The sequence below is a fragment of the Thamnophis sirtalis genome, unplaced genomic scaffold (genome assembly GCF_051295495.1).
Source record: "Thamnophis sirtalis isolate CommonGarterSnake01/CBP01778 unplaced genomic scaffold, rThaSir2_p1.2 scaffold_8, whole genome shotgun sequence".
NCBI classification, from domain to species: domain Eukaryota; kingdom Metazoa; phylum Chordata; class Lepidosauria; order Squamata; family Natricidae; genus Thamnophis; species Thamnophis sirtalis.
The window spans coordinates 65,996,798-66,019,631 of NW_028261388.1; the positions used below are offsets into that span (position 1 = coordinate 65,996,798).

General features: G+C 38.7%; 1 protein-coding gene across 3 annotated transcripts in view; it reads right to left on the minus strand.

The window, feature by feature from the left end:
- The window catches only part of IL1RAPL1 (interleukin 1 receptor accessory protein like 1), an 881,005-nt gene that overhangs the window by 37,781 nt on the left and 820,390 nt on the right, over window positions 1-22,834 (minus strand). For all 3 annotated transcript variants that reach the window (XM_087721827.1, XM_087721828.1, XM_087721826.1), the window contains exons 7-8: window positions 9,052-9,184; window positions 7,804-7,949 (exon numbers count right to left, since the gene is read on the minus strand). In XM_087721827.1, the coding sequence (XP_087577953.1) occupies window positions 7,804-7,949; window positions 9,052-9,184 (279 nt within the window). The remainder of the gene's footprint in view (window positions 1-7,803; window positions 7,950-9,051; window positions 9,185-22,834) is intronic.

The following is a 22,834-nucleotide window of genomic DNA, read 5'->3' on the forward strand; positions in this document are numbered from 1 at the left end:
CCCAGTTGTCTGACCAGAGTTGAGCTTATTAGGTTTCTCGTGCACCGAATCTAGCAATCCTTAAATCTCACTTTTGTCCTTGTTACCGGAATTATAGGGGTTGTAAAGGGTTCGACAACCCCACTCACCAAATGGTCTTCTTGGTCATTCTCCAGATGACTGGGTTCATCCAATGGAGGGGTTGGAGATCCTCACACCGTAATTGGTTCCAGCAGGAACTCAATGACTGCATGGGTCTTCCAGGCAATATCTTTGGAACAGGATGGTGGCTTTGAGGGTTTTCCTCTGACCTGCTTCTCTCCCTTTTGAGTGGACATTCTCACACGACACTCATTTGAACAGTGGCCTTCATCCCCACAATGGAAGAAGGCAGCTGAATGTGGTGGGGCAGAGAGAGTTTTGTGTTGTGGCTCAACAGCGGCCGGCTGAGCTGTTGCTGGAATCTGACAGTGGTGAACACTATGGGACATGAGATACAATCTTAAGTCACGTCTTGTGTATGGTGTCGATGGGCCAAGTCAGCGATGTGAGGCCCCCCCCCCCAGGTCTGCTCCAGCCTTTGAAGACACTGGAGAGACCCTGGGGGGCATTTCTATGGACTTTCTGACAGACTTGCCTCCGTCTTCTGGATTTACCACAGTGTTCGTGGTGGTGAACATGCTGACGAAGATGGCACATTTTATCCCATGTCTAAAATTACCAACAGCCCGCGCCACTACCCGCATGTTTATCCAACATGTTTTCAGGCTGCATGGCCTACCTGATAGGGTCATGTCAGACAGAGGAACGCAATTTACAGCCCAGTTTTGGAAAGGGCTGATGAAGGCCTTGGATATAAAAATCTGCTTGTCCTCAGCATACCACCCAGAAACTGACGGAGGGACAGAGAAAGTGATCGGGATCTTAGAGCAGTACCTGAGTTGTTTTGTGAACCAGCAGCAAAATGATTGGGCAGACTACCTGGCAGTGGTGGAGTTTGTGTTCAATAACTCGCAGCACACATCCACGCAAATGACGCCCTTCTTGGCCAATGTAGGGTATCATCCTTGGTTCTTTCCCCTCCCCTTGGGGTTCTTTCCCCAATCGAGTCACTGGTCCCTGCAGCTAAGGACTTTCTGTCAGAACTACAGGCGGTCCATCAAGTGGTGCAACGATGGCTGGATAAAGCCAAGGAGGACTATAAGAGAGTCGCGGACAGATCTCGGTGTGCAACACCGGCATTGACTGTGGGGGATCGAGTGTGGCTGTCCACTAGACACCTTCCATCAGACCGGACGGTCAAGAAGTTAGACCACCGTTACCTTGGCCTGTTTCCTGTTGAAGCAGTCATCAATCCGGTCACCTGGCGTTGCCACATTCGATGCAAGTCCATCCGGTCTTTCATCAATCTCTCCTTGTTTCTGAAGCCAGCTTGTCCTCTTCACCGACCAGATCATCCCCAGCTTCGTGGTGATGAGGAGCCGCCCGAGTACAAAGTTGCCAGTATCCAGGATTCCCGATGGCTGAAAGGACGGTTCCAATACCTGATTGAATGGAAGGGCTATGGGCCGGAGGATTTTACCTGGGAGGATACGACCTCCGTCCATGAACCTGCTTTGGTGCAGGCCTTCCATGAGCAATTCCCATCTAAGCCACACCCTGAGTGTCAGACCCGGGGGAAGGGCCCTGCAGTGAGGGATAGTGTTGTGGCATAACAGCGGCCAGCTGAGCTGTTGCTGGAATCTGACAGCGATGAACTCTATGGGACTGCCCTGGAGGCTGAGGAAGACTCTGGGGGGTGTTCGGAGTCAGAGCAGAGACTAGAGAGTCCTGTTGGCCACCAGATGGCTTCTGAGTCAGGGAGCAGTGATGAAGAACAGAGAGAGGCTGTCCCTGACATACGTATGCGTAGGGTTGAGAAGAAAAGGGAGCAGCTTTGGAAAAAGGCTCAAAGAAGGAAATAGGGAACAGGTGGCTACTGATTGGCCCCTCCCGGAGAGCTTATAGGTGGGGCAATGGGAGGGGAATTTTGCAGGATACAACAATTTATTAATCCAGGCGTAGTGAAAGAATTTCGTGAGTCCAAGCCTTGTTTTCATAGAGACAATTTTCTGGGCTCCTAGCCAAGGGGTTGCTTATCTTCCTCCTTAGTTGTGGCAGACAGCCAAATCTGCGTCAGTATAGATTAGAGGCTTGGGACAGAACAAATTTAGTTTCCTCCCTTCTCCCTTCTGGCAGGGATCTCTTCCAGGAGCAGTTTGTGTGGTCCTGGATTCAACCTTGGTCAATTTCTACTTCCTCAGCCAAGACACACTCACTGTGCAGGCAGACTGGAGCTCCACAGGCAATGCATGCATTGTACAGGTCATCATTTAAGCCATCTTTGAACAACTCATGAGTATTTCCTCTGGCTAATCTACATTGTAAGTCAGATCACGAAACTCTTTGATGTATTCAGTGACTGGACAGTGTCTCTGTCTGTGCCTTATGTGGTCTCTAGCCTTGCAGTCAGCTAGGGGGTCATTAAATCTCTATCTCAGGGCTGTCATGAAACAGTTGAAGTTGCAGAGCTCTAGTGCATCTGCATTATGGAGGGCTCACCATCACCAATGTGCAGCTGATCCTTCTAGAGCCAGGGTGACAATCTTCAACACCTTCTGTAGGGAGATCCCTCCCATACTCCTGCATGTAGGTCAGTATGTGTGTGAGGAGAAATCCCAGTTGCTGGGAATTGCCATGGAATTTGATGCCAAGAGGGGGCACCTTCCGTTGTAAGGGTGGAAGCCTCCTCTAGTCGAGTCACAAGCCCTGCTTTGCATTGAGATGTCTCCTGGGCGGAGCTTCCATGGTGGAAATGAGTTCAACAGTAGCCACTGCAGTTTCAGCCAATGCCCCTGGTGTTGGGGATCCCTTTTGTTCATTGGTAGTTCCCCTTTTGTACTCCTAACTAGCCTGCAGCGCAAGCATGGATCTGCATGCCATAGGTGTCCTCCCTCATGAGGTTCATGGCTTCCCTCAGGAGTTGGTTGGGCTGGTCTGGGGCTCCTTCCTGTTCATCATTGTCATAAAGGTCTCCCATCTCCTGCTTCCAACCAGGACATTGGCTGCCACAGGTGAGGGTGTCATCTTTGGTTCTTCCACCCTAGCCTTCCATCTTCCCAACACCGATGGACCACCTTGGCTTGACAGGTGTTTGAGGCAATATTCACCTTGACCCAGGCCTTGAGGGCCTCAATTGAGATTTTTTTGGGGGTGGGGTTCTTCCCCTGAGTAGGCATGGTGTGCACAGTCCCCATGGTATGGCTGTTACCTCTCTCGCTTAACCAGTTTGCAGGTCTTGCCTAATGTAAGGTCTTGCCTCTCCAATCTTCCCAAGAAAGCAGGACTCTTGAAACTGCAGTTGTTCCAAAAAGAGCTTTCATTGAAAGGTTTGTGATAACAAGAGATCTAGACAAGAACTGAAGCTTCTCACTTAAAACCAGCTATTTAAAGCAATGCTAACCAAACCCCTTCCACACTACATCATTTCAGGAAAACAGAAACCTCATATAGAGATTAACAGAGTAATGCAAGAAACAGAAACTTCATATAGAGATTAGCACAGTAATGCAGGCAACAGAAACAGAAACTTCATATACAGATCACTCCATTCCACCTACCTTCTTCTCACCAAAATGCCAGCGTCCCTGTACAAATATCTGGGACCTGACAAAATCATTCCTTCATTTTCTGTGCAACATGCAGTGTTAAATCATTCTTCAGCAGAAAGAGATTTATTCATTCAAAAAAATTAAGTGCCATTTATTTCTTGATAGGATAGTGGTTATTTAAATATCAACACAATTATTCTTCATTGAAAAGGAAACCATCTCAGTTGTTGATGTCATAATTAGAAAATGAAACATCTGATATATCAAATCAAGGCTAGTTAATTTAACATCTTATTTTCTTCGCTGGCAACTAAGAAGTACTCTAGGAGTTCATAAGCAGATGGATTTCCATCATTCTTTCAACAGACTGAAGAAACATAGTATGTGGTGCTGGAAGTATCATCTCTGGATCCTCTTCCCTATTTTGATAATGTTAAATATGTAGAATGTTATAAAACGTGTAGTAGTTGCAGAATTGATTGAGACAGTTAAGAAAATAGAAACAAAATTCAAAATCAAATTATTTGAATAATTAGATTAATGGATTGAAAGTCATAGAATGAAATTTAATGGATGTCAATACAGTTATTCATATGGGAAACAAAAATGAAATGCACAGGGATACCTAGGATAGGGATGCCTAGATAGTACTTCCAAAAATGATCTGGGGGTAATAATTGATTGCAAAAGGAATACAGGGCAGCAATCTAAATGTAATTTTAAATTTAATTTTAAACTCAGTCAGATGACTATAATTTTCAGATCTCGGACCTGTGGTTTTATTGTGGAAGTCGTGGCATTCCATTAAGCTCAGAGCCAATAATGTAGTCTTCAATGGTCTTAGGTTTTGAGCAAAGCACAATCTTTTAAAGCATTTTAGAGTAATTTTGTTGCTCGTAAAGATTGAAAACTTTCAGAACTACAAATCAGGTTGTATTTGCTGGGTAGGTTCTCTTTCAATCATTTAACAAAGAAAATTATGAGGTTAAAATTTTATGCATTAAAATATTTTTGTGGAGAATATGCAGTAACAGGATGATTACAGTATTGATTTTAGAAGGTTTTAAGTGGCTTGGAGGCTTTAATGTATTTGAATTAAAGACTTTGAAATTAATTAAAAGAATCCTTTCTCATGGTAAATCACTTTTTTATACCTAAGCAACTGTTATCAGAACAAACTGATGACTTTGAAATTTGGATAGTAAAGGGCATTAGCACAAAATAAATAATACTATTTTAGAGGACATTTTTGATGATGGGGTAAATATGTAATTATAAAGTTATCTGCAATTATAGAGTTGGAAAACAATATTGATGAGGAGCAAGCAAGTTCTACTGAGTAAAACTGAATTTAATGTGGATTAAAAATAATAGTTTATAAGAAAGAAATGGAAACAATGAATTTTAAGAGACAGGTATTTCAAATATTCCAATACTAAATTCAATAAATAAGTACACTGATGAATTGCTACAATCATTTAGTGAAATAGAACTAGATGTGTCAACAGAGATGTAAACAAACTGCTAATTATTGCAACAACTTGATAAAATTTAGATTTAGAATCTACATTTCTTTAATTTAATTAATTAAAATGTAATTAAAAACAAATAAGTTCTGATGTCTTATAAACATAACATAACATAACATAACATAACATAACATAACATAACATAACATAACATAACATAACATATATTCTTGTAATGCTACGGTTAAAAAATAGTCAACATGCTGGATGGTGAGATTGAAGTTCTGCCAGATTATTTGTGTTTCATAGATTATAAACTGTCAATTTGTAAAGCGTTACCATGACTATTATCAAGTTGACATTGGAGGGAGGATTCCATGCATACCTTCGGCCACAGTTGGATCTCATATTTCTACAACTTCATTGGTGGATATGATTTATGACACAGACTGAGGGAGGGGAGAGTTAGGGGTAAAGTGCAAAGACCATTAACCGGATATAAGTTTTGGCTCCACAGAAGAACATGCAAAAATGTGATCCTAATAAATGAATGGATTTCTTTTGAACTTTGTCTCGAGGCTCGTAAATTAATTAGGTCATCTTTTGGAAACTTCACATAAACATTGAAAAAAAAAGGCTGAGTTTCAATTGCACTATTATAGCCACCCTCTTCCTTTTTTTATCATACCTTGAGGATATCTTTAAGACCTTGTAATCTTAAGGAAAATTAACAATAGTACAAGATATTGCTACATAGTAGTATGAAGAGTTGTAGGTTCTACAGTTGCAACTTGTAATGAATACAGTAGGATTTTTCCTTTTTATTTACCCAGGTTCTTTTCCTAACACTACTTTATGAAATGTAAAACATAATTGATTACTTACAAAATAAATACTCAAGAAATCATCAATTTAAGCTCATAAAAAGCTTCATTTTTGTATAGATATGTTGGAAGAAATATCCATCTGGTTCAGTTCCAAGTAGGGAGAAACATGGAAACATGGAAGCTGATTGGAAAGATGGTTTAATGGTGAAACAAAACCACCAAGCATGTGTGATTTTGGGTAGCTGACCACTTGATTTGTTTAGTACGTGGATTTTTATACAGTTTGTTCTATAGCATTTTGAAATTTAGAGGCTTGTTTTGTGTATTTTGTTATTTGATTTTAATTAGTTTCTCTCGCAAAGCTTGGCAATTAGTTGGGGGTTTTAATCAGTGGTGGGATTCATTTTTTTTTCTATTGGTTCTGTGGGCATGGCTTGGTGGGTGTGGCATGTCTTAGTGGACATGGCATGGTTTGGTGGGTATGTCTTGGTGGGCGACTCCTACTCCATGCAAGGAGACCCAGCTTTGTAACCCAGGCATCCTCAGCGATAGGATGGGAGACCACCAGGAGAGGTGAGGAGGAAGAGACAAGGGGGTGGCAAAAAGGCAGCAGAACTGCTGGTGGCTGAGTACTAAACTTTCCTTCCTTCCTTCCTTCCTTCCTTCCTTCCTTCCTTCCTTCCTTCCTTCCTTCCTTCTTTTTCCTTCCTTCCTTTTCTTCTTTTAACTTCCCTCTTCATTCTCCTTTCTTCTTATCTTCCCCTCTTTCCTTCTTTTTCCTTCCTTGCTCCCTCCCTTACCCTTTTTCCTTCTTTCGCTTTGTCTTTCCTCTTTCCCTTTCTCCTTTCCTGTTCCTTCTTGGATGCTCAAATGCAAAAAGGGGAAACATTTCTCCTTTTGTTTTGTTTTGCTTTTAGTTTGTTTTACTAGACCTCTGCCAGTGAAAATGGAGCTCGGTGGGGGGGCACATTACTCCCCAAAAATTTGCAGCCTATGAACAAATATCTAATTGATAATTTCAAAGCAACATATGGTTTTCTATTACATGTAGAAAGTAATATATAATTACAATTAATAGGAATTACTAAATTGCGAAAAGTCTAAAAACCTAAAATTTGATAACTAACACCTAACAAATCTTTACATATTAAAAATGGAAGACCAAGCAAGAAAAATACCATTAAGAAATGTTACTATGGTTTTAAAGCTAGTATCTTTGCAGAACCTTTGTAGTATCATCAAAAGTTATTAGATCAGTGTCACTGTTCGTATAGGTTAGATTACAGCCATACGTTTTGGCAAAGGAATAAAACAAATAAATAAACAAAGAAGCTATTTAAATTCTAATCCCAGTAAATGGCAAGTTTTAAACATAATTAGAACAGAGTTAAGAATAAGAATTTTTTTTTTGTTAAGTTATACTCTATAAGCACAAAAAGTTTTACCCATGGTTGTTTGTGCCACTTGCAAAATACATTTAACACTACTAGATTAGTTTACTTTTTACTGTTTTTTTATTGTTTTAGACATTAAAATTCTAATAGCAATAACTTCCTACCAGAAAATACTTATTAATTTTCCACTTGTTACATGCATTTCCTGTATAAATATAATTATTAAAAAGTTATTGAACTGTATTTTTTCAACAAACAGCCACATTTAATTATTGATTTCTTTGTTATTTATTTAAAATGCCATCCTAAAGAAAGTGAAAATTAATTTATACTTTCAGGAACACAACTTTATACAATATGGAATATAACAATAGTGAAGATAGATAGATAGATAGATAGATAGATAGATAGATAGATAGATAGATAGATAGATAGATAGATAGATAGATAGATAGATAGATAGATAGATGATAGATATATTCACCCCTCTTAAGTAGAATAACTGTAGCATGTCTGCGGCCGTATCCATTTTCAACATAGCAGGAGTAATTTCCAAGATCCCCTTCTTCCACTGAATCAAGAATTAATGAGATGGAAACTTCTTGTTCTCCAAGATGTTCTTTAAGGATTCTAATAAAAAGAAAAATATTTTGTTGAAATATTTTTGCTTACTGAAAAATTGTTGAAAAACAATATTTTTGGAAGGAATCGAAGGAATCTTAATATGATCTTTATTTTAAAAAAAGTACATTGATGTAATTAAACCACTAGTTTACCTTATTATCAATATATATTTATACACATCTGTAGATGCTAATGAGATCTGAATTAAATTGATTTTTATAAACATTTTTTTTGCTAAAATATCAACAGTTGTTCTTGTTCCATAACTATCTTTTAAAACCCTTTTTAAGATTAAAAAAATTGAACCAAATAGAACAGGTTTTGTGAAAACAATTACCTAATTTTTTTTGCAATTAAGGTGAAATATATTCTATTTTTAAAAAATAAAATATATTTCTGGATTATTCCATTTTTAAAGATTAAGTAACAATGTTAATATTCTCAGAAGATGGATGCATTTCTTTGAGTAATTTAGGAGAAATAATTTTCTTTGGAAATTCATACTTTGTTTATAATTCTTTATGCACATAATACTTGTTTGTTTGAAAACAACATATATCCACAAATATAAACACCAAAAGAAATTACCACTATTTCCAAAGATTAAGAAACATACCAATGAATATCACAAAAGGATTTTGTGTAAGTAATCAATTTATAATAGACACACACACCCATGGACACACACACACAATTTATCATGTAAATAGTTTCTAAACATTTTACAGTTGCTGAATCTTCATTCTTGCTTCAACATTAGATTCTAAAACTAGCAGTTTTGGAATAATTGCATATAATTTAATTTAATTTAATTTATTGAATTTATAGGCCGCCCAATCCCGGAGGACTCCGGGTAGCTTACCCAGAATAAGAAAAGAAAAAAAACAAAGAAACAAAATAAAAATAAAGATTAAAATTCTCCAACACGCATACATTTGTATGAAACATCAATTTTCTATGCCATTCTCAATAATCATCCTGCAAAAGAACAAGGCTCAGATGATTTTGTGCTCTGTAATAATGTCTATTCCTCTTTTAAATAGTATTTTATTCATTTAAGAAAAGTAGAAATTAGTCTTGACAAAACATATGTATATATATTTTTTACCTAATATCACTCTCCCAAACCCGACTTTCATCCAAATCCTCAATAAACTTTTCGCCTTTCATCCAATACATTAAAGGACTGACTTCTCCACTGTATCCAAAGAATGCTCGACAAGTTAGATTAGGAGAATGGCCTGGAGAAAAGCATTAATAAAGAAAATACATTAGACTCGAACTGGTAAAACTAATGTATTACTGGGTTGACAATAAAGTAATAGTTTATCATATAAATCTTACATTACATGAAAGTTAACTTTAGGATTCTTATGTATTACAAACATTTTTGACCAAATTATGAGCATAATACATGCTCAGTAGAAGAAAGTTAGGGTGGAGGAGGAAGGAAAGAAAGGAGAAAATATCGGGGTCATTCCAAACATAAAATTAATGAATTCCTAAATGAATGTTATAGAACAATTTTACATAATAAATGTCACTTCTCTTGCATATGTTTAATGTACTTGAAGATACACATTATAAAAGAAATCAAATATGGAAGTTTTTATGCATTAGTCCCAAAATATTTACAGCCTATGACCAAATATGTAATTGATAATTTCAAAGCAATATCTGATATTTTAAAATAATGCAAGCCTATTCTTTCTACTCAATATACACATACCTGAAGCAACTAAAATATTATTTTATTGACAATTATTCAAAAACAAATTAGTTATTTGGTTTCCTTTAAACAAAAAAACCCACATTTATATATTGTAAGACACCTTCAAAGTCCATAAAATGTTTTTAAAAATCAAGAAACTCAATATTTTATTTTATTACTAGTAAGAAAAAATAGTTGTTATGGGAAGTGGCTAGATCATCCAAGGCCTGCAAGTATAGTTAACTAGCTCAGCGACAACTTCTGCCTAGATCATTGCATTTCCTGACATGTTATTGGGTAAAGTGACCAGATTTTAAGATGGGTAAAGCGGGACACCATTGAGGGGCGGGCGCTCGGAGCACCTGAGCTGTAAAGAAAAGCCTTCCCCCGATTGCCTTCCCACAATGCCCCCCAACCCTTTCAAAAGCCACTCTCATCGCCAGCCTCTCCAAACCAGATCCCCGCCTGCCTCCCCTCGGCTCACCCAGACCAGGTTGCTGATGGCGGCTTGCTCGGCATGGCTGCAGGGAGAGCGGCACCCGAGAGAAGCGGGCAAAAAAAAAACTTCTGATGGCTGAGCCGCTTGGCCCGAGACCAAGCCTCCTCCTCGCTGTGCTGCTGCCGCCGGAAAGGCCCCCTGGCTGAGGCTGCCGGATGGCTGTCGCAAAAACATCGCGCGTTGGCGCGTGCACACGCAAGAGGAGAGGAAGCCTTGCCCTCTAAAGGCCACATCGGGAATGACACTTCAGAGAAATAAAAACTTTTTTTTAACGGCGTCCTTTTTAAAATTGATGATTCAGCGTCTTTTCTTTCTTTTGGAAAAATTGGGACTTTTTGAACACGCCGCAGGACACGGGACAAATTTTGAAAAATCGGGACTGTCCCGCCAAAAGCGGGACGTCTGATCACCTTATGTTGGGTACTCCTCTTCATTTGCTTTATTTTGCTTGCTGTCATCTGAATGTCAGGTTTTATGGAAAGAGTAAAAGAAGTGAGTTCCTCATTTTGTCAAGTTCAACTTCATCCCAGAGAACTGTGAGACCCAGTTCTCAGATTATCAAAGCAGCATGAAACTGTGCAGCTAAAAATGTCACTAGAACTATTATTAGATTAAAAATAGTTGATAAATACAAAGCATGCACAATCGCATGTTCAAGTGTGCAAAACACATACATATTTGCAGAGTTCAAACTATTCAGTAATGAGAAAAGAAAACACACATGAGTATGAAACACCATTAAATATCACATTCTATCAATCAGTATGTGGTGCATAGTCAGTGGTGGGTTTCAAAATTTTTTAGAACCTCTTCTGTAGGTGTGGCCTGTTTTGTGGGTGTGGCTTGGTGGTCATATGACTGGGTGGGAGTGGCTTGGTGGTCATGTGACTGGGTAGGTGTGGCCAAGTTGGAAAATGTGGTGAAACTCACTTAACAACGCTCTTGCTTAGCAACCAAAATTTTGGGCCCAATTGTGATAATAAGTTCTTTCTTTCTTTCTTTCTTTCTTTCTTTCTTTCTTTCTTTCTTTCTTTCTTTCTTTCTTTCTTTCTTTCTTTCTTTCTTTCTTTCTTTCTTTCTTTCTTTATGTCCCTCCCTCCCCTCCTTCCTTCTTTCTTAGCTCTCTCTCCAAATTTCTTTCTTTCTCTTTCTCATTCTCTCTCTCTCTCTCTCTCTCTCTCTCTCACACACACACACACACACACACACACACACACACACACACACACAGAGACACACACACACACACACATTTCCCTCATGACTGCCACTGACAGCTCTCAAAGAGAAGGAAGGACTCCTGCCTTGGGAAGGGGTTGGACTAGATTACCTCCATGTTCCCTTACATGCTGCTAGGTCTACTCTACACATATATGTTCTGCTCTGTGCCAGTTAAAACTGTTTTGTGTTTGTGTGTGAAGGGATGTTCTTTTCCAATTTTTATTTTTTTTATAATTTAATTACTTAAAACACACACTAATATATTTAGATAGCAAATGTAAAAACACTTCAATCATACAGTAAACAAAGGACTAAAAATTGAAATGTGGATTTGCAGAGCAATTTTTCTCTCTAGATATAAAGCTAAAGTCTTTCTTCAAAAATATCTACCACAAACTAATGTTCTTTTAAGGAGTGTTAAGAATTCCCTTTGAATAGGAATTTTCATGGTAGGTAGCTGGTGTAGGTGGCTACAGCAGACAACCAAAACAAATCCTTCCCATGATCAAGGTCATACATGGGTCAACCATTCATGGAATATTGCAAGCCCTCTTAAAGGCAGGAAGTGGTTGATATCTAGTTTCCCTTTCTACCATTCCTTAAGGAAAAATATATTTCCCTTTTTCTTTTCCTCAGGTAAAAGAGAAATCTGGAAGGACAACATTCTTATAAACATGGAATGGTTGATATACACCTGTAACAATATAATAGATAGCATAATGGAAAAAAACTCTGGGAATTAATTTTTATAGCAATCAAACCTCTCATGATCTATTTATCTATCCAAATAGATATAATATTAATAAAATAATGTGCTTTAATTTATGGATAGTTGGAGGGTATAATAATCTTACTCTTCATGGCAATGTATATTATGTCTATTATCAATCTAAATATAGATTTGGTTATACCAAGTAGACAAATAAAAATAACCTCCTGCTAGTTCTCATATTCCTGGTGACATTGAGCCAACTGAATGATTTACAGCTTCTTTTGAAAAGAGTCTCAAGTCTCCTCAGAACTGGGCACCAGTGACGTGCGGTGAGGTTTATGGCTGGTGAGACAAGCAGGCAAAAGCCGCCCTATGTCGGACACAGCACAGGGGCTTTGGTGGGCCTTTCTGAAAGCCCCGCCAAAGCCCCGGTGCTGTGTCCGACATAGAGGCATCCCACGGGATGCCTCTATGGTGGACACAGCACCGGGGCTTTCGGAAGGGCTCTACCACACCAAGGGAGAACCCATCTTTCTCCCCTCTCCTACAAAACAGCATCAGAAGGAGAAAGGGGCAGATTATATTAATGAAGACACCCCACACTTAAAGTGGTTCCCCTTAGACAGGAAACGGAAAATGATTATAAACATGCCTGCTGAATGGTCAGCCGCCTCACTTTAACAGTTTTGGGTTGCCGAAACATAAAAAATAAAGTGCCAGCACATGGGCCAGCAGAGGCGGGTAAAACACACACACACACACACACACACACCTTACAATAATACAATTACTTACAAATTACATTAATTTTGAATTCCTCCCCCTCCCTCTGACTCACATACCTTTTCCAGCTGTTTCACAGAGGATTTCAACTCTGCTCTTGTCTGCCATGATGAAAATGTAAAAATGTAAAAGGAAAAATGCAAGAGCTGCTGAGGTCAGGCTGGGTTAGTTGCTGCCAGAATCTCCAATGGATGACTCTGCTTAACTGTTTAAAACAGCTCTTTAAAAAGTGCCCTCTACAGGAGGAGACGAGAGAACCACATGCCTCATCTACATAAGGAATTTTTCAGCTTTTAATCCTTGCTTAACTCTGCTTGAGTAAACATAAAGATAGACTAAATGAGGCACGTGGTTCTCCTGCCTCCTCCTATAGAGGGCATTTTTTAAAGAGGCTTTTTAAAACAGTTAAGCACTAAGCAGAGTCATCCACTGTGACTCTGGCAGCAATGACCTCAGCCTTTTTCCTTTTACATTTTTTTTCCTTTCATGATGACAGTGATGAGGCCCTGCCTCCCCTGACTGCACGTCCCTTCTGGGTACCCTGTTTTCCATCTTTTGAAAATATTCCACTCATAGTGGGGAAAAAGTGCAACAAAGAGGTCAAACAGAAGGGAAGGCCTTAACTCACATTGTGAAACTAAAAACACACACAGAGAGACACACACAAATATATTCAATACTTTATTGAAAGTGAATATTAAATTGAGTTGTAATATTTTTAGAACTGTTTTCTTTTTAATTAAACATTAAAATGGTAGAGTTAATACTAATTTAATTTTCCTTTGATTGTTAGAAACCACCCTGAATATTCTGTCAAGGTAGGGCAGAGTATAAATAAAAATGAATAAATAATCCTGGCTCCTACCAGCTAAAAACATATTTTAGTATTGTTTAAGTGATGAAAAAGATGAATAGTTTTAAATAAATGAATAAATTACTTTTTTTAAAGGCAGGTTTTTACATACATAATATTTAGGCTCACCACTGAAATTGGGAATGAGAGTCTGTGGTTCTATGTCTCTTGATCTTCTTCCCTGCCTCGGTTCTGCGGGCGAGAGGTGCTGCTTCTGAGGTGATGCAGTGGTGGCGGCAGGGGAATCGGGGTGCTGCCCGCCGAGCAGTGCGACCCACAGCTAGCCCAGGAGCAGTAGCTACCCCTTGCTGCCATTGCTCGCTACCACTCAGGCCGAAGGCCAGGTGGGCACGCAGAAGGAGCGTGGCAGCAGCGATGGCAGCTGAGCAGGGGGAACTGTTTGGTTGGCGCTGAGGGAAGGAAGGAATGAAGAAGGCTGCAGGCTCCTTTGCCTTCGGGTATGCTATCTCCTTTCGTTCTCTGCTGCCCAAACAAGTGAATGAGGCAGACGGAGAACGAAAGGAGATTGTGTAGCAGAGGGCAAAAGAGCCTGCAGCCTCCTTCATTCACATATTCGGGCAATGGGGGGGGGGAGTTTTCTCACACGCCTTCGGAGAAAGAAAGAAGGCATGTGAGAAAGTCCCCCCACTGCCTCTCAGAGGGGGGCGATTGGTGATCAGTGAGTGATGGGCATGACAAGCTTGGTGCGGACGGGTGGGGGGAGCAAGCGAGTGAGTGGTGATGGAACGGGTGGGACAAGTGAGCGAGTGCCGAGCAGTGACCAGATGGGTGGGGGGAGCGAGAGGGGTCAGGCGGGAAGAGCATTCCAGTACTATCCCTTCAGACAAAGGGGTTCTAAAATATACGCTCAATTTCACGAACCCCTTCTGGCATACCGGTGCGAAGAGGGATCAACCCAACCCTTTGCATAGCCATTGTCCAACTGCTGGAAAAATCAAATATGATCATAACTAGTCAACTATAGAACTCAGTACTTCTCTTGACCTTCAAAAATAAAATATACAGACAGTATAAAAAATATTATTTATTATAGTTGCATTTATGAAAATGATGAGATAAATGCTAAGAATATTTGATGGTTGACTATAATAATAGAATCCAGATCAGGAAAGGTTTGCAAAATTTATTGCCAATCAATCACACAGATAAGAATACAATTTTCAGATGAGCCAACTTCATACTGAGTGACTTTTTCTTAAAACATTTATGCAAGAGGAGATGATATTTAGGTCCAGGTCTCATATCAAGTTGTGTTTCTGACTAATAAACACCATGAAATATTGTGAATCTCCAAACTAGAACATGCATAAATAAATACCCATATTCATACAGCCATAAATAAAATTCCCTTCTATAAATACCTTATGGCAATATTAAAAGCAGAAGAAAAATCAAGAAAAAATCATTTAAATACTCCCCTTGTTTACTGAAGTAAGCATGCTATTAAGGTAATAGCAATAAAAGTTACAACTCTAAGAATATAACTAGATATAGATATAGTTAACTGTCCATTTGCCCTGTGTCTCTTTGTCTGAAAAATAAAGCTTTAGTATCAGATGAAAAAATAAAGTAGTGTCATATGTCCATCTAAGAGGGCAAGACATGGTCGGGAGATAGATGGCAAATCTTTTCATTTGTTGTGGTCCGCTGGCAGCCTGCAGAGCTGGCAGCAGAATCAGACAGCAAGCAGGTTGGGGAGGAGCATGGGCCAGTCCTGGAGTCTGGGGAAGTCTCGGAAGAGGGCTCTGCATTGGCAAAGAGGGGACCAGGGCCATCTGGGAGTTATGTGCTGCCTCTGGAATCTCCAGAGTTGGACATCAGCAAGGCAGAGGAACAGCCTCCCCCTGTTCCCAGTGTGCACATGCACAGAGCTGTCAGAAGGCAAGAAAGGTTAAGACAGAAGGGATGACTTGGCAGTAAGGTTTGGAGATGATTGCCCCCCCCCCACATAGGACATAAAGGAGGAGCAAAGGGACATGAACCTTTGCAGGAAGCAACTTGGTTCATGCTGGTCATTTTACCTTCTGAAGTTCCATTTTGACTCTTTGTTCTATGTGGCCTTGCCAAGCTAATTCCCAATTAAGTCTTTGGCAACATTTCAAGGAAGATAAAGGTGAGTGCTTATCAGCCTTATCCTGAAAGACTTTGGCAGCCTACTCTTTACAACTATTTGAGACTCATTACGGGTTGTGAATGAACATAATTCACAGCCTTTGAAATAAAAAGAGGGTTTTTGAGACTAAGTGTGTGCTTTTTACTGTATCAGGAAGCCTAGACCAGAACATCATTATCTGCATATACAGATACACAGAGATTAATAGAGTTGGGAGGGATTTTGTAGCTCATCTAGTCCAACCTCTTGCCCAAGCAGATTCTACACTATTCTGACAGATGGCAGTCTAGTCTCTTCTTGAAAGCTTCCAGTGATGAAGCCCCCACAACTTCTGAAGGCAAGCTGTTCCATTGGTTGATTGCTCTCACAGTCAGAAAATTTCTCAGAGAAGGTGAAGCTGACATCACAATAATACAGGGACTCTTTTAATAGTGCTCTATGAAAGTTCACTGATGCCAAAGGGTCCCAATGGACCTAGGCCACCTTGGAGGGGTGGTGGAGAAGAGAGGAAACCCCTGTAGATCAGAAGGCGATTGCTAACTCCTTGTTTGATTCGGGAGAAGCTCTGTGGCAGCCCGAACGGAGAAGAATGAGGGAAGACTGAAGTGTGATTTCTGGATGAGAATTTTCTAACTTCTGTCAAATTTGCCCCTTTCAATATTGGCAGTAACAGTGGGACTGTAAGAGAAGGAGGTGGATCTGCTTATCTCCCACCCCCCTGAGAACAGTGGCGAATAAGCACAAAGCCGAAATAGATCCGAATAAGAAATTTTAACTATTTGAATAATTTGAAGATATAAATGCTAAAAGAGGAAAATTGGATTGGTTAACCTGACTATAATAATTGGACATTATCAAACTAAAATTTTTGTTTGGGACTCTAAAACTTGGGCTCCAGTACTTTTAAAAGGAAAAAAATGGTGTTTGTTAAGGAAATTAAAGGAGAGGAATAGAAGAGAAATAGAGCAACACTGACACCTGCTGTCCAGAAAAAAACCCACAGAGAAGTGATGAAAGTGAAGAAAAGAAAGTAGGATTTAAATTTGACCTTGGCAGTTTATTGGAAAAACATTGTTACAAGACTTAGATAAGCTGCCTGCACCTGGTAATGTTTACAGAGAAAACTACAGAGAAAAAATGGATTCAGTGTAAGCTCTAAATGCTGTAGCTCCTTGATTGGATATAGATCATAACAACTGAGCAACTTGAGCAACTAAAATTGGGAAATAACAGAGGTTGCTTCTAAAATAAATGAAGATTTTTATATTTCAGCTTTTAGCCCTTTATAAACTGCTGGATATAATTCTGGGGTTTTGGTGGGTCTTTGTGGATTACAATTTGGTGAGCCTTTGTGGATTATAATTTACAACTTTGTGGATTATAATGTACAAGACATTAAAAAGAAAAAAGTAACTTTTGTTGAAGAGAACTTGGTCTATGGATATTTTGGTTTTGTGAAATATAATACCCAAAAAAGAGAAGTGACTTGAGGCTTGAAAATAATAATTGGGAGCAAGAAAAAAAATTGTTGGAGTACATCAGGTATAATTTAAAAGTTGGATATTGTGGAGTACTGTTGTGTTTGATCTATTATTGATTGTTGGATTATTGATTGGCTGTTTTTGTTAAATAATTAATACTTAAAATATTTGACTATCCCAAACTACCAAAATGGCAAGCAACACAAATATAAGTAAAACAGGGAGGAAAACGATGGTAGATAAAATAGACAATATCCAGCAAATAATTACCAAAAATGAACAACGGAGCCAGAAAATGGAAGAAAAGACAGAGCAAACAGATAAGAAAGTAGAAGAGATGGAGAATAGATTAACAGAGGTAAATAACGATCCCTAATTATATTGGAGATGCATAAGGCAGAATATTTCTTAAAATTCCAGAATATTAATGAGGAAAAAGGGGAGGATCTTGCAGAAAAAAATGAATTATTGGCAGAGGCATTGGAAAAGAACAAACAGGAAGACATCTCTGGGATGGAAGAAATATTTAGAGTATATACAAGTTATGCGAGAAGAAACAAGCAATGAGAACAGAAATACTCCAAAGAGCAAGAGATGCATCATTAAAATATAAAGGAAGAGAAATAGTTCTGAAACAAATACCCAGAAGGGTAAGAGATACAAGAAAACAGTACCAATATAAAATATGAGGCTTCAGATGGCTAATACCTGAGCAACTATTGGTAACTTGGATGGAAAAAAGATATAGATTAGACATGGTAAAGAGAGCAATTTTACTATCCGTACTTCACAAGGAAGAAGAGAAAAGGGAGCAAGCAGAAATGCTGGAAGCAACAGTAGAAGGAAACACACAACAAGAAGAAACCAAAACAGAGAAAAAAGAGAGAGGGGAAAGAAAAGGAGCAAGACAGAAAGAAAAGAGAGAAATAAGATCAACTAGGACAACAAAATCTATCTATCATTAAACAATGGAAGAAAAAATAAAATTACTATCAATTAATATAAATGGACTGAACTTATCAATGAAAAGAAAAAGATTTTTTAATAAATTAGAAAAGTTAAAATTAGATTTAATCTGTCTTCAAGAAGTTCTTATTAAAAAGCAACATAGTAAACTATTAGAGTACCCCAAAATTGGGAAACTATATTTTTCATTAGCACATCAAAAGAAAAGAGTGGTGGTGGCTCTATATATTAAAGAAACAATAAAGGCTAGACAAATTTTTGCTGATTAATGCTGATGGTGGAAGTAACTATGAATCAAAAACTGATGTTGTTGATAGTGATATATGCACCTAATAATAAACAAGATGAGTTTTATGGAAAATTGGAATATGAAAATATCTGTGTGGTAGGAGATTTTAATGCAACTGTAGATAGAGAACTTGACTATAAATGTAGTAAAAAAGATTTTTAAAAAGCTAGAAAAAAACTCCCAAAACCTTTTTTAAAAATGATGGAAGAAATAAGAATGCAAAATGTATGGAGAGAAATGCACCCTAAGAAAAATCAATATTCATTCTATTCAAATAGGCATAAATCCTGGTCCAGAATAGATATGATGGATGACAACAAAATTGAAAACGTGTGCAAGAGACAGAAATAGAACCCAATGTTTGGGCAGATCACAACCCAATGAAAGTTGTATGGAAAGGACAAAAAATAAAATTGAGATGGATTTTAAATCCATCTGCTGGTGGGAAGAGTGTACAATTCTTTGTGAAAGATAAAAAAGAAAATGCAGGGGAGTTGCGGGTTCCCCAACCACACCCACTCTCCAGAGCAGCTATGGTGGGGTTAAATCCCAGCAACAGGACGTGTTCTCCGGAGGGCTCTCTGAAGAACTGTCAGATTCCTGCTTTATCGGGTGAGGGGTGGGTAGGGGAGCAAGCAGAAATGCTGGAAGCAACAGTAGAAGGAAACACACAACAAGAAGAAACCAAAACAGAGAAAAAAGAGAGAGGGGAAAGAAAAGGAGCAAGACAGAAAGAAAAGAGAGAAATAAGATCAACTAGGACAACAAAATCTATCTATCATTAAACAATGGAAGAAAAAATAAAATTACTATCAATTAATATAAATGGACTGAACTTATCAATGAAAAGAAAAAGATTTTTTAATAAATTAGAAAAGTTAAAATTAGATTTAAAACAGGCATTGTTCAAAGATTTTTAAAAATTCTCAAGAGAAAGATACATACATAGGCTTTATTTAAACCAAATTTGTATATCAGTGATTGCATGATCTCTATAGTTGCCATACAGTAAATAAATAAAAATACATCCAGACAGGTATACATCATGGGGACATACATGGACATATATGCATAGAATTAAACAAAATGGACCATGTTCTGAATCAGCCTGGGAGGGGTATGGCATGGCTGGACATTGCAAGGAGAGATCAGGTGAGGCTCCCCTCAATGTGAGTGATGTTGAGTTGGCCAGGCCCACCAAGTCATATGACCACCCAGCCATGCCTACCCAGCTGGTCATTGGGGCAGAGGACCGATTATTAAATTATTTGAATCCCACTACTGAGAAAAAGGACACATTAGGTAAGACCTGGCTCAAAAACAGTAACTATGAGAGGGGCCTTGGAGTCCTAGTGGATGACCATTTGAGTACGGGTCAGCAGTGTGCAGCAGCAGTCAAAAAAGCTAATGCAATCCTGTGTTGTATAAACAGAGGCATAGAAGCAAGATCACATGAAGTATTAGTACCGCTTTATAAATATACCACTTGGAATACTGCAACCCAATTTTGGTCACCATACTACAAAAAAGATGTTGAGACTTTAGAAAAAGTTCAGAGAAGAGCAAACAAGATGATGAAAGGCCTGGAGACTAAAATACATTAAGATTTGTGTATGGCTAGTCTAGAGAAAAGAAGAAATAGGGTGACATGAAAGTAGTATTCTAATATTTGAAGGGCTGCCACAAAGAAGAGGGATTCAAGTCATTATTTTTTATGTAAAGTCACTCTTGACTTATATTTGGGGTGAAATAACTGATTAATGACTTATCAGTGTGAGCAAACTCTTCCCCTCTTAGCTACATTATTTACCTGAGGAGAAATCAATATCATTATATGAAATGAGACTTCAAGAATGAAGGTACACTTGTGCTTTTTAATAAATTGGATTTGGATAAAGTCTGTTTAAAATGAAGAATGGGGGAATCTCTAAAATTGGAACCATCTTTGTTCTGTGGTTTAGTTTAGCATTACATAGCCAGTGTCGATTTTTGATCTCAGTGCTGTGTTTCTATAAAGAGTGAAGAGTTGTTTTCCAAGCTCTACTGTGACTTCTTTCCTCCACTAGAGGACAGTGTCTATCTTTAGAAGGAGTCACCATTTATTTTTAATCTAAAGAAATTGTTTGGTGTATAAACTTTAATTAAAAACATCAGCATTTGAATAACCTGCTAGTTGCAATTAGCAAATGGTGAATATTTTGAGCCTGAATAAAATGTCACCTTGCATGAACAGCCTAAATTATATCTGCACCATTTAGTCATACATGTTACTGTATCTTCCAATGAAATCTATGTCAATTAGATTATTATTGATGATTCATCACTGACAGATCTTTCTTTTTCCTGAAGTGACAATAATTAGAAGAATACATAATAAAATGTCATTAAAATATCAAATATATTTTTCAAGCTTTTCATGCTATATAATCTTACTCTGAATTAATATCCTGAAATGTCTTCAAATGAAGTTTGCTTTCTGATTACTGTTTTAATGCCATTTTCTTGGAAGTGGCTTGCTACTATTATCCTCCAGGATATTTTATCAACTGTCCAGTACAGACCTAGAATTCCCAAAAAGTCTCCCATCCAAGTAGAACCCAGAACTTATGAGATCAACCAAAATTGGCAGGTGCTGCCATGAAATTCTAAAAGTATTGGGGAAAATATAATGTTAAAAGTCATTTGACAAGAATAAACAGTGGATCACCCATATTATAGTACACATATTAAAACAAAGTGGATGTCACTTCTATTGCATTTGTTGATCCTTTAAACCAGGATATAATTAAGGTTAAATTACCTGCCACATAATCTCACTCACTCTCCCCACTCCCCCACTCCCTTCATTGATAGCAATAACAATAACAGCTTTCCAAATCATTTTTTAAAATTAGTTAGGGTTAAAGACATGACCATTTTACAGCTACAGGAAGAAGGATATTCAGTTGCTTTCTACCTATCAGTCACCAAACTTAAGAAGAGGCATTAAGGCAGCTAAACAGAAATACAAACAAAAGGTAGAGAAGTATCTGGAAGATAATAACTCAAGACAGGTGTGGCAGGGGCTACAACACTTAACCAATTATAAGGGCAATACTAAAAAAATAGCCAATGCCAATGCCCTGCTAGTAGAGGAGCTAAATAGCTTCTTCACCCGCTTTGAGGTCAAAAGATCAGTCTCTGTGGCTCTAGCCCAAAGGCCCTCTGACCTCCAGCCACTCACCCTGGATGAACATCAAGTGAGAGCTAAGCTGAAGGCTGTAAATCCCAACAAAGCTGCAGGTCCAAACGGGGTGTTGGGGAAAGTGGTAAAAACCTGTGCTGACCAATTAACCCCAAAAAAACCTGTGCTGACCAATCCTGACAAGGATTTTTAACCTCTCCCTGCAACAGGCTAGAGTCCCATCATGCTTGAAAGCAGCCACGATTATCCAAGTTCCAAAGAAAGCAGCCATAAAAAGCTTGAATGACTATAGACTCATTGCACTGATGTCTATAGTGATGAAGTGCTTTGAGAGACTTGTCCTGCAACACCTCAGGTCCTGTCTTCCACCAAATTTTGATCAACACCAGTTTGCTTATAGAAGCAACAGGTCAATAGGGGACGCCATCACCACTGCTCTACATATTGCACTGAGCCACTTTGAGAAATCTGGGAATTATGTCAGAATGCTTTTTATTGACTATAGCTTGGCCTTTAACACCATCTTACCAGGAATTCTCATTGAAAAGTTGACTGACCTGAATTTCCCTCCCCTCACTTGTGAATGGAAGAAAGACTTTCTGATGGATCGTCCACAAACAGTAAGGATTGGGTCCTTTACATCTTCCACGCTGAAGCTCAGCACAGGCTCTCCTCAGGACTGTGTGCTCAGCCCCTACCTGTACTCGCTGTATACATATGACTGCATATCCTCCGATCCATCCAATATCATAATAAAGTTTGCAGATGACACAACAGTGCTGGGTCTCATAACTGGAGGGACGAATCGGCATACAGGGAAGAAGTCCAGAAGGTATCCGCATGGTGCTCAAGAAACAACTTACATCTAAATACTAGTAAGACAAAGGAGATGATGGTAGATTTCCGGAAGCACAGAGATGAACCTGCCCCACTGTATATCGAAGGAGGCTGTGTGGAGAGGGTTTCCTCCTTTAAATTCTTGGGAGTGCTTATTAGTCAAGATCTCACCTGGAAAAACAACACGTCTCTGGTGATTGGAAAGGCCCAACAGAGACTTC